The 13071-nt window shown below is 40.9% G+C and overlaps 1 protein-coding gene across 1 annotated transcript in view; it reads right to left on the bottom strand.

Moving 5' to 3' along the window:
• Window positions 1-13071, bottom strand: part of syn3 (synapsin III) — a 114505-nt gene that overhangs the window by 63518 nt on the left and 37916 nt on the right. Inside the window, exon 4 of the mRNA XM_029277524.2 lies at window positions 8901-8992. Coding sequence (XP_029133357.2) covers window positions 8901-8992 — 92 coding nt within the window. The remainder of the gene's footprint in view (window positions 1-8900; window positions 8993-13071) is intronic.

Raw genomic sequence — 13071 nt, 5'->3', positions numbered from 1 at the left:
GGAATGGATCCATGTGGATTCATGAGCAACACTTGAATCGTAAATTGAGCATGACATGCTGGAAAAAATATCCACGTAAACAAGTCATTCTTAGAGTCAAGTTAAATCAAGCCGTGAAAAGGGGAAACAACAGTAAAGCTCCTGTGAGGAGTTTTTAGCTGGTGATGAAACAGACCTGAAATTAATACTGATGCCTCTATGACCTACAAAAGCAAACAAGACCATCAGGAAGCAGACTGATTATGATTATAAAGTTATTTTCAGTGGTCTTTAGCATTTCCAAGGGGTCCATGTCAGATTAGGCAATTAACAGTTGGGACAAGTTTTGCAAAGAGATGAGACATACTTTTCTAAGTTTTAATCTTGTACTGCATAACTGTTTGTATTGTATGTGTGAGTCAAGGGGTGTCTATGTGTAAAGCATGTTTTAAAAAAAATCAATACAGAGGCATTTGTTAGGTTTAAGGCTTCTTGAAAAGAACTTTGATAAACGACTTAATGCTTCCCTTTAGCATCAAAACGAGGTGGAAAATAGGAGTGGGACAAAATACCAATACGTCAATATATTAGAGCCCGATCGACGTGGTATTTTTGGGTCAGACAACGATATCAATATTAGGGAGAGAAAAAATGTACATACAGATATATTGGCAATGAATCCATATGGCAGACTCTTTCACCAGAACTGCTAGTGTAGTACAATGAAATGCTTTTTGACTGGTGAATAAATGTAGTAATATCGGCTTATATCTGCAACAAAGTAGCCGATACCAGTACTCACTTGATATGCTCGATATTATCGACCGGCCGATTAATCGGTCGGCTCTACAATATATATGGTCCTCCTGACTTGTGTGATACAATTATCCAAATTCTAGTGTGAAATATATATATTTAATTTTTTTTTTAAACGGTGCTCTTAACAGATTTCCATGCCAATCTGACAAAAAAAAGTTACTTGACCAACAAAGAAGTTGACCTTCGGATAAAAGAAGACGACAGCAGGTTAAAGGTGGGAGGAGGGGAAACATGGAGTTAAGAGATGAGAGTGTGATAAGAGGTGAAACTTACACAAGATTGCAGTGATACGTTAATCCTGCACTTTGCCTTTTTTAAGAGGCATTTTGTATTCATCAGTTTATCAGATATGGTGATGTACCATTTTATGATTGTCTTGCAATTCATTATCTCATAACTGCATTGTGATATCATCATGAGCAACATATCGCTTATTATATCGCATCAAATAGTACCTGTATCCTACCATATCTCAGCAAATTGTAATGAATAGTATCATATCCTGACATACCCTGACATTTTCACCCCTCTCAAACAACGTTAGCGACAAGGACGTGACAACAAAAGAGAATTTAGTACCAGAAGTTTGAATCTTTCTGTTAACCAATTGGACTCATGTGTTGGACTGGTGACATGAAACAGTTCTCTCTAGATTTGAAAGGCAGTTGAGCCAACAGTTTCAGCAAGGAACTGTCAAAAGGCAATTACCTCCATGGTTGTTATTGTAAACCCATTTCACTTGTGAAGCTCTGCAATGACATGAACCAAATGTAATGATTTGAAAGTTCTATCTAATAGTATGGATAATATTAACGTATCAATCTGAATCTAAGGTGTCATCATTTAAGATTTTTTCATCACTACTTGTCTTTAAACGATACAATCTCTGCATCGTTATGTGCTCCTAATAGTAAAAAAAAAATGTATTCAAACCAGCAATAGGTTGTAAGAAAGGTAATGCCCAAAGAGCCAGTAAACTTGTTTAAAGTCATAGAAAAGTTCCCCTTTCTTTATATATCTGATAAGAAATCTTGACGGTTGTATTTGGACATCATACAGCTTACAGTACAAAGTGCCAACAGGATGTTTTCATCAGAATCCCAGGAGCAGACCACTATTCAAAGACAATAAACTGCCATTTTGGTCTTCAGATCCATTTATCATACAGAATCTCTGACCTTTTAATAAGGTCCACAGGGATGTGTGAATTGCAGGGCACATTATTCTTCATAACACCACTGTGCCTGGCTCAAAGGCTGGTGAGGGTCTTATCGTCCTCCCATCAGTCTGTCTCTCAGTGATAAGGATAATCGGGGTAGAAGTCAGCGGGAATGCCTCAAATGCCAAACAGTGCATACCAAGGATCAGCGCAGTATTCGTACACAATGGTGCATTGTGCTGCACTGCCTATGCGTCATCGGATGGAAACGCACCTTAGAGAGACAAGTCGATGCTTTCCGTTTACGAGCACAGACGAAATAGCAAAAGTCACAGTGCAACATCATTGTTATGTAAGATTTTAAACAGAACTGAAACATGTTCAAGGCCAAGTCACTCATACTTCAATGACAGGCAACTGAGTTTTGGAAGGGGCTCCAGCTTGGAATTCAGAATTTAAAGTATTGATTATTTTATGGGGGCTTTGTGGTTCCAAGTCACTTTGAAAGTTAATATGTAAAAATGCAAAAGTAGCTAGAGCTTTTTAAATAATTCAGCTTCAAAGCTGGATGGCGTGATGAAGCTAATCTCGGCTCTGCCCTCAACCGTTCATTCTCTGTGTATGGTGACGCCCTGTTTCCCCTGGCCTTCGTCTGTGACTCCCTTTGGGTGTGGATGTGGCTACAGTGGCACCGTAGCAACCTAGCAGTGGTTCAGATCTTGGCTGTTGGTTTGGTTGGACCAGCCAGAGCTCTGGATCATCCCCAGCGTCAATTACACTCCAGGACTCATCTCCTACAATTGCACCAAATGCAGCGTAAGCCCCGTTTAAAAATAAAGATGCTCCCTGTTTACTGTCATAACAAAGACTTGTGGATATATTTGAATAGCGGCTCTAAAATCCAAACAGGAGAGGGTGTAAGTTAACATCTACTAGCACAACGAATCAGAGAATGTTTAGTTGCTTAACAGAGATTGTGTTGAGTATTTGGATAAGAGTCCCATGGGAGGCAGATGTTATGAAGAGAAGGAGCTGGAAGAGCGATGCAGCATTAAATGACCTCTGGCAGGAGGGGAAATTAGTGTTTGTTAGGAGTTGAAGGGAATTAGCGGTACCATTTGTATTCCTGGCTGTATTAGAAAACAGCCTGTGTATGCTGTCATTACATTCACGGCACTCCTAAAGGAAGCCAGCCTGAAGCCACGTCTGAACTCAACCAGTCCGTCAGAGGGATTTATTTGCTCAGTAACAAGATGAACCTGTCTGAGGTATTAGGTGTTGAGGCCACCCTGGGTAGACAGGTCCTTCACTGATTAAAATGGACTCTCATAGGAATCAAGACAAGGGGTGTTCAGGCATGTGTGAATTGTCTCTGTGTGGTCTTTGTGGTTAATCGTCACCTGAGGTAACCAAAGGAGGACAGTCTTGTTTAAGAGCTCCGAGGGGATTGGGAAAGAAAGAGGGTTACCCTGTCTGTCTGAGACCGGCAGCTTTCAGGAAAGAGAATTAAGTAAGAGGCAAGCAGAGAAATTCAGACAAGGATCTGTTCATGTAATTAGGAAGTCTCCCTCCTTCCATCTATAGAGCCAAGAATCCCATATGTCAAGGAACATTGGAAACCACACCCACAGAAATAACATGCAACACTTCTTCAGTAAATCTGAGAAATAATCTGCTAAAATACAATACAATACAATACATACTAACCAAGTCAGTTCAGCTAAAGTATTTTCAGACATTGAGTGTCAAAGCTGCATTTGGACATGGAGAAATGTCAGTATTTGAGTATTTGCCAACCCCTGACATTTTTTGGATAAAAAATGCGACTACAGATCTGCAGTTGTTTTTTTTAAAGCTTGGGTACTTTTCAATACTGTGAAACATTGAATACGAGATTGCAATTTTTAATTGACTTTTTTCAGGTTTTACTGAAATTCATTCATCAGAAAAATGAATTAACAACCCATATTTTATGCTAAAAAAGGTCTATGACAAAATGACAAAAGAAAAATCAAAAGATGGTAGAATGTGTGAGGGTAATGTATATAGCGAAGAACGCTCAGAATTTAGGAAGCACATGTCTGCTTGGCTTTATGTCAGCTTGTTCCATTAAAAGTCACTATTCAGGGGAACGCCGATAGCCTAGTGGTTATGTCGCACCCCATGTACAGCAGCTATGGTCCTTGTCGCAGCAGCTGTAGGTTCGGATCCGACCTCTGCCCTTTGCTGCATGTCATACCCACATTCTCTCTTCCCAACATTTCCTGTCGCGTACTTTCTATTCTTGAAGTGTTCCAAAAGGGGCAATTATGTGAGCAGCTAGTGATAATCAGACCCACTACCAGCAATAAACGTTTTTAACTGAATCTTAAAATAGGTTGCACTGACCTCCAAACACCCTCAAGTTTTCTTATACATCCACATTTTAGCCATGAATCTGACGCTGCAGCCCAGAACTACTTCCACAAATACTCAACAAACTCCTCAATCAATCTCCGTTAAAACTCAACTTGAATCACTTCTAATTAATGAACGGGTTCCATTGCCACACCAGCAGCTCTGTGGGGATGCTGGAGGAGAGAAATGTTGCTCTGACGCTTATCATACTTTGGCTTCTGTGAAAACCACTCTCAACCAGACCAGTGTTCCTACTTGGAGCCGAGCAGCTCGCTGGAGGTTTTGGCAACCGAGAAGAAAGAAGCCAAAGGGCTGACTACAGCAGTGCAGCAGAACACAACACGCCATAACTACTGTATCTTGTGGTGTGTCATTCTGCTGTGCTGGAGGCAGTGCAGTGCGTGCCACGTTGCACATAGTGAAAGGAAATTGCATGTAAGGTCCAGTTTTTCATGGAACCACGAAACTGGCATTCACGCTCTATTCCATCTCTTATCTAGTAACAAGGAATAACAGCAAGAAGTTTTAGTATACATCAGCCAAAAAGGTTGCAGGTAAACATTCTGATTGCCTCCATTTAAAAAAACAGAGAAATTAAGAAAACATTATAAATCTATTTGACAACACATGAGCAGCAACAAGCCTGCCACAGTCATGGCAACAAACCTCCATATGTGTCCCTGCTATGTTCCCAGCTGTGTATAGTCCTGTAGAGTTCTATGTTGAAGGCTGGGCCCCTTGCATCATGTCAAGCTATATGGTCGTGTTAGGCTGTGTGTGTTTTCTATTTGTTTGTGTTTTCTATTTGGTTGAGTTGTTCTTTTACTGTAGCTATTTTTTTTGCATTTGTTTGTGTTGTGTCTGTATTTGGTTGTATTGTGTATAATTGGTATTATTGTCTATATTTGGCTGTGTTGTCTGTATAAGTTGTTTCGTCTGTATTTTGTATTTTGTGTTGTCTATATTTGGTTATATTGTCTGTTTGTTCTGTTGTATGGTGTGTGTGGTACTCGGTTGTTTGGTGTTCTTTTGTTTGAGTTGTCGTATTATCTGGTTTGTCTATCCTGCTGTGTAGTCTGTATTAAAATTGTACTGTAAATATTTGGCAGAATTGTCTGTATTATCTTGCATGGTAAGAATTTTGTTGTGATAATAGTATTTGAATGTTTTTTGGTTTTTTTTGTGTTGTCTAACTGGTTGCGTTGTTTGTATTATAATTGTTCTTGGCCTATCACCCAAGCATGTCTCTATTTTCTTCCAGGGATTCCTTAAAGATTGTTCCAAATTGGAGAAATTGGTGGAGAAGCTTGATCTGGTTATTTTCAGTGAAGATATACAAATTGAGGGCCTGTGTAAAACGGAGTAGTCCTAAAACTTGGATCCATCAAACAGCTGCTGTGATGTCAACATGGTGATATTCTGCATGTCGTTTCCAATCGATTTTGTCAACTTGCACTATGCATGAGCGTTTTTTCCACAGAGGCTACTGTGGGCTCAGTGGTTTTAAGTGTCGAGTAGTCAAAAGAATAGAAAAGTGCTATACAATCACAAGTCCATTTACCATTTACCTTTAACTATACAGTACAGTACTGTAGATTCACATTTTTGTAATGCATAGCAAACAATACACAAGTGAGAGAAACCTTTCTGAATAAACCGCAGTGAAACCTCAGAAGTGTGAGAAAGTGTGCCGCTGCCTCGAGCCAGCAGAGGAGAAATGTTCAGAGAGCATGCCTGTGGACAGAGGTCAGAGGTCGGCGCTGAGAACACAACAGACTGAGGACACGTGGATATGCAGGACCCTGCTTTAAATATACAGTAGCGTGTAAATGCAGCCATATGCATGTGAGGTGACCTTGGATGACCCCAAACACACACGCGCGCACACACACACACACACACACACACACACACACACACACACACACACACACACACACACACACACACACACACACACACACACACACACACACACACACACACACACACACACACACACACACACACACACACACACACACACACACACACACACACACACACACACACACACACACACACACACACACAATTCACAACTGCTTTAAATAAATAATACACTAACATTGGCTTCAGTCTGCAGCAAGGTCGATGTCAATCAGTTCACACTTGTTGATCTTTTATCTGAAGAAACTTCCAGTGTTTGACTCCAACATAGCAGCTTTGAATTTGTGTCTGTCAGCTATGAACAACCGTTAAATGATCTGCAGTCAACTTCAGGGTCATAAACAACAAGCTAAACTATGATTATTTGGCAAATGAATGTCAGACCATCTGTAGCCAATTTGCACTCAACGTCATTACAGTAATATCAACCCCCTCACGCCTCCCAAAAAAAAAAGAAAATTCCAACCACACAATGACCTCTGTGTCTGACCAAGTGTTGCATTGTCACAGAAGCTGCATTACTGCTCCCACTCTGTTCTTATTCCCGCCTGGTTTCAACTGCACTGCACTTACAGGCTATTAATGCTTCACAGATAAGAAAGTTGTTGTGTTTTTAAAAAAAAATCTAAACTGTGTGGAGTCGAGGCCAAAAGCACAGATTGGTTTGATAATTCCACAAGAAGGCTGGAACTTGGCTGACACTGACTGGATGCTGAGCACTCAGCCAGCTGATCGAACAGACCAATGGGGTTGCAGGAGTTCAGGAGACTCCAGATTACAAAGCAGAAGACTATCATGAGTGTACTGAGACAGTCAGGTACAACAATGGATGCATATTTCTAAGTTTCTGAACTGACACCTTGTGTTATTTAAAACTGCCTATGATAGTTGGTACAGCATGTGGTGTATTAAGTCACAAAATACACTACCATGTATTCTTACTCTAACATGTGTCCCTAGTCTGTCTACAAACCCCCCCCCCCCCCCCCCCAAGATGAGAAAAGTCCATCCTCTCTGTCTTCCTTCATGACATCACAAAGGGCAGTAGCCCCTCCTCCCTGCCTCTTATCCCATCTCCCCCATCCCATTTTTCAAGCTCAGCGCTTTTTCAGTAGATGGCTGTTCATCATGAGTCTGATTTTGCTCAAGATCTCTGCCTCTTAAAAGGATGTTTTTTCTTGCCACTGTAACTTTTGCTAAATTTTGCTCATGATGGATAAACATTTGGTCTTTGTAATATAGCAATGAGTAAGGTATTTTATTGGCTTTTTGTAAAGTGTCTCGGAGTAACATTTGTTTTAAACTGGTGCTATACAAATAAAAATGGATGGATTGATTGATTGATTGATTGATAACCCCTCCCCCAGATAAAGGGTAAATGGACTTGAGCTTGTATAGCGCTTTTCTTGACCATCAGAAGTAACTAATCCCATTCATAAGTGTCTTGCCCAAGGACACATGACAAAAATGACTAGATGAAATGCAAGTTTGTCACGATACATTTCACATAGTTAGGTGACTTTGTCAAAATAGAATAAAATGTTCATGGCTGCTCTACAGCTGTGATCTTTGCATGTTAAATATTTGTTTTGTTGTCTGTTTCAATAAAGCACTTCCGGCATTCGAAGTGTTGTTTGTGGCAGGAGCATGAAGTCATCTTTTCCACTCTGATCAGCTGATCGTCAGTGCTCTCCTTGTCTATTTTAATACCCAACTTCCCGTGTCGACCTGCTGCTTCTGCAGGAGAGGGTTGCTGACCAGAGGCTACCTCTGCAAGATTTTTTCTTTTTATTATAAATAAATCCCCAATAATAATAATCCCCAATAAAAATCCCCAATTTTTATTGGGGATTTTTATGCCTCTATTTAGAGACAGGACAGTGGATGAATATCAGAAATCAGTAAGCGAGAGAGTGGGGAATGACATGAGGGAATGGAGCCACAGATCAGATTTGAACCCAGGCCGCCTGCTTGACAGAGTACAGCCTCCGCACATGGAGCGTGCACACTAACAATTAGTCTACCGGCACCCCAATCTTTTAGTTTCTTATTCCAGGTTCACATTGTCAGCGTTGTCAGCCCAGAATAGCTGATATAGACTGTAGAAAACAGATTTTTACACAGTGAGTGATTTAGCACAAAGAATACCTTGACTAATGTCTTACCATCCGCCTCCCTGGTTACCATAAGAGCTGGCTTTGCAGCTATTGCCCTGGAGGGAGTTATCAGTATTGTAGGAGCTCTGCTCATGCTGTCTGGCTAATACACTTGGTTGTGTAACATTTGTTTTGCTATATGGAACAACATAAGGTGACATAATGAGAGCTAAAAGCACACACACAGGAATAGCATACAAGATTTAATACTTTGAATCCTTCTTATTTTACCATCACAACAAGGTTAAAAAAGGGTAATGTCTTTTTTTAGCTCCCCCATGGCATAATCACATTACAGCCCTGAGTACAAAGCGTGTTATATACACACACACATCCATGCTCAATGCTACAGAGAGAAATGAACTGGAGTCTTTATGCAGGCTCAATGAGGCAGATAACTGACAACGTAGGCAAAATGCGTCAGTGGACTCGCTCTCCTTCTGGCTCCTCAAGCATCTTACCTGACCACTTTGGAGCCCCCTTTGTTGACCTGCATGTCCACCATACATCCCGAGGTTACGTAGGAGGCCAGGTTGATCTCTGAGAACTCGGCCTGGGGAGCACAAAGGAAAAAAAGACAGGTTTAAGAGTGTATCCCCACTGATATGGTAGTGGTGAGGCCAATAACAATAATCATTCTTAAGGCAAACATTCCCTGATATTCAGCACCAATATGGTGGCCAACAAAGCTAATTGTTGTGTTAGACATTTATTGTACATGGATTGTGAATCTATTTTATAAAGTTGGAGCAAGCATTATTCCTAAATTCCAAAAACGTTGTTTTCCGCATCAAATGTTTAGTATGAATTAGTGCTGACAGTGTCATTGGATCTTGCAGCGATGGGAAGAAACGACACCACGATGATGGTGCTCTTACAGGAAAATGTCGCTTCTCAAAACCAACTCCATTCTCACTTCTCAAGTTGCTAGTAAGCCTGTAAACAATGGCAATACACAGAAAAGGATGTCATGACTGGAAGTTAATGGTAAATGGACTTGAGCTTGGATAGCACTTTTCTAGTCTCCTGACCACTTAATGTGCTTTTACACTGCAGGTCACACCTACCCATTCACACACTGATAGAGGCTGCTCTGTAAAGTGACCATCAGTATTAACTAATCCCATTCATACACTGCCGCTGAAGCAGCAGGAGCAACTTGGGGTAGCATCTTGCTTAAGGTTTCATCAAGACATGGCTGCAGGAGCTGGAGATTGGACCCCCGAGCTTCTGGTTGAGAGTCGACCGACTCCACCACTGAGCCACAGATGCCCCATTGCTAAGCGCTGGCTACACCAGGAAGACCCGGAAAAAATGTGTTGTTGTCAGGTGATTGCAGATGGCTTCCGAGATTGTTTCACAGCACTCCATAAAAGGTCAGGTTTGTTAATAGTTATCAAATGAAAGGTCTTTCAAATGTATAAAAACTTTACATTCATTTTCAGAAGTGAAAGTAAAAGCATTCATTTGACAAGTCATCAGATGACGATACTAACAGGCGGACTGACAAAGTATACCTGACCAACAAAACAGACAATAGACTCTATCAGGTTGACTTCATTTTACACTTTCTGAATTAGCACAGCAGAGAGAAAAAGACAAGAGTCAGAGAGACAGGCAGAGTTGGTGAGAGGAGGCAAATTGAGTTATCCGCAGTCTTTGGCCCCCAGGACAGTGAGAGCCTTGTGAAAGGCTGTAGCCCGGCCGAGTGACTCAAACAAACTCCCAGAGATACAAGAGAGGAGGGGGGACAGATGACTTCTGGGAATGGACTTCCTAAATGGGCAAGGGAGTTATAATTTGATTTGCCTACTTGTTATAGTCACTGCAGTTGTAAATTATACGGATGTGAATGTCTTTTTTACCAAATTAACATTGATAAAGGGAATGGTGTGAACAATGATCACAACGTGTACTCTGTATTATCAGACAAAGGCAATTCTTCTCAGGCACTGGTCGCAAAACTTGAAGCATTTAAGTGTTTAAGCCGACTTGGATGACTCACATAATACTACACAATTTGATGCATAAGACCCATTTGAATTCCCTTTTTCTCTAAAAAAGCGGGGTTGTCCCTATATTCCTGCTGGACCATTATACCATAGATTTCAGAGTCATGCACTACAATGACTGCAAGTGCAGCCACTGCACATAACCCAACGCAATTGAAAATTGGCCTCCATTTATTGTGTTTTTCAGGCGGTGGCTTCACATGCTGGTATACATTAGTGATGTGGACCAGGCTGTACAGAAAAGTTGTGGGTGTGGAAACGTTTGTTTGCTTTGCAATTGAAAAAAAAAAATGCAGAAAGACAATTTAAACTTATTTTCCCCTCTTTGAGACCGCCAAAAATCTGACTGCGTCTTATATACGGTAACCTATATATTTACACTCCCAGTTTGCACACACAAATATTCGACATAGTTATGGCACAAGACAAGCTTTATTTGGGCGCTTCACATTACCCCTGCATAAATCCAATGCTTTAAAGAGAAGTGTCGTGTATAGGGAAATGTTGAACTAGTATAAATTGCCACTACATTGAACCTAGATCATCAATCAAGATGAGATTTAAAGGTCACGTATAATCCTCCTTTTCAACCAGTTTAAATAAGTCTCAGAGCTCCCCAAAACATATCTGTGAAGGTTCTTACTCCAAACCCACTCTGATCCTGTATTTGATCATGTCTATAAACCCCTCTATTTCAGCCCTGCTCAGAACAGGCTGTTTCTGTGTCTGTACCTTTAAATGTAAATGAGCTGTGTTTGACCACGCCCCTCTCTTGAAGGACTTGAGTGGCTTGGGCTTTTTAACACCATGTCCTGTTGTTTACAGTGAGAAGGCAGACTCAGAGGGCAGAACAAACACCTAGCTGTGGGAGTGTCACCCACCTGGGGGAGGGGTTACTGCCCTTTGTGATGTCACAATGGGAAAATCTCCAAACAGCCTGTTCTGAGCACACATTTTCTGAAAAGTGGAGCAGGCAGAAGACGGAGAGGATGGACTTTTCTCATGATTGGGGGGCTTGTCGACAGGCCAGAGACACATATAGTGTTAGAGAAACATGGTAAAGTGGTATTTCAGTTTTACAGTAGTTGGCCGAAAGCTTGAGAAACTGTTCTCAACTGGTGGTTTTGGCCCAAAGGAAACCTCAAAAGAACAAAATGTGGTCTTCTACTAGAAACCCTGTTTCATTTGAACATGCACTCTGTTTCCTCAGAGGGAGGTGGTAGGAGGAGGTGGAGTACATAAAACTGGTTTCAGTCAACACTGTTGGATCACATTTCTAATGTTTCCTGGCAGAGTCCAACCTCAAGGCTTCATCGCTGTAAATGCCAGACACAGAAAGCCCCTTGAGAGTTGCTAAACAACAGCAAGTTGACCTCGATAAAAATGGCGGCCATTTGTTAGTCTTCAGATCACTTTTGATTATGGGAAGTGACATTGATGTAGAGGATGTAATGGGCCCTGAACAAGCAGCCTGCTGACTCTGTGTGGAAAAAGAAAAAAACTCAATTAGCCTTGACGTGTTCGACTACCAAACCCAACACAACAAAAACAACATGGCTGCATTTCAATTGTCCGTCAGTACTCTGAGCCTGCAATGGACCAAATTCACTAATTTATTCCCTCTTAACACTGTATAAAGGGAATGTTGTTTTCAATGAAGAAATGTTTATCAAATCAAATGAAAAGCTGACCATAGATGTGCCAAACTGAGGCACAATAAAGTTCAGCTTTGTTTTTTCCACCTCAGCTGTTAGTGTCACACGACTTAAGCAAGCTGCCCCTGACATTACAGAAAACACATTACTATGTCATTGCCTCTTTTGCAAGAGATTCTCACCCAAAATGATACTTATCACATGAAAGTGTTTCATTCTAATAAAATTACGCCTGAAGAAATTAATGACAATTAAAACAACTCCAAAAAAAACAAAAAACCTCAACAGAATGTTTTAATTTACTGCATGGCTACAGCTTTTTGTTTGATAGAAGTGACTCTGTGAAAGAGATCTTCAAGAGATTTAGTGTATTTTGGATGTTATTCAAATATTTTTCAAACACTCAGAAACAAAGTCCTTCTCAGAAAGACACATTGCATTTTGGATTGAAGCCCTGCACACATGTACAGCACATTGCTAACAGCATATGGTAGTCTGCTAATCAAAGAAAAGGGTTTCGTGACTGGAGGGTCAGTGGATTAAATCCTGGACTGGCTACATAAATAAATAAGTGAAAGCCTGACTGTACAGTGTTTAACTCTTTAAAGTCAGATTAAAGGGCTGTAACTCTGCACTGGTTCCCTACAAAATCTGGAATAGAATCTCAAATCCTTCTTCTCACTTTCAAAGCCCTTAATGACCAGGCACCATCTTATCTTGAAGAGCTAATGGTGCCATACTACCCTTCGAGAACATTACGGTCCCAGAATGCAGGCCTGCTCGTGGTACCTACAGTCTCTAAATGTACTATGGGAGGTAGAGCCCTTGGTTATCAGGCCCCTCTGCTTTGGAATCATCTACCAGTCAGAGTCTGAGAGTGATATCCAAAGACAGGCAAAAATGCAACTTCTGTTATAATACATACTGTCTATAATGCTGTTGGACTTCCAACAGAAAATAAGGCA

This window comes from Labrus bergylta, chromosome 23 (genome assembly GCF_963930695.1).
Source record: "Labrus bergylta chromosome 23, fLabBer1.1, whole genome shotgun sequence".
NCBI classification, from domain to species: Eukaryota; Metazoa; Chordata; class Actinopteri; order Labriformes; family Labridae; genus Labrus; species Labrus bergylta.
The sequence above is the reverse complement of the archived record's forward strand: the minus strand, read 5'-3'. Positions and strand labels throughout refer to the sequence as shown.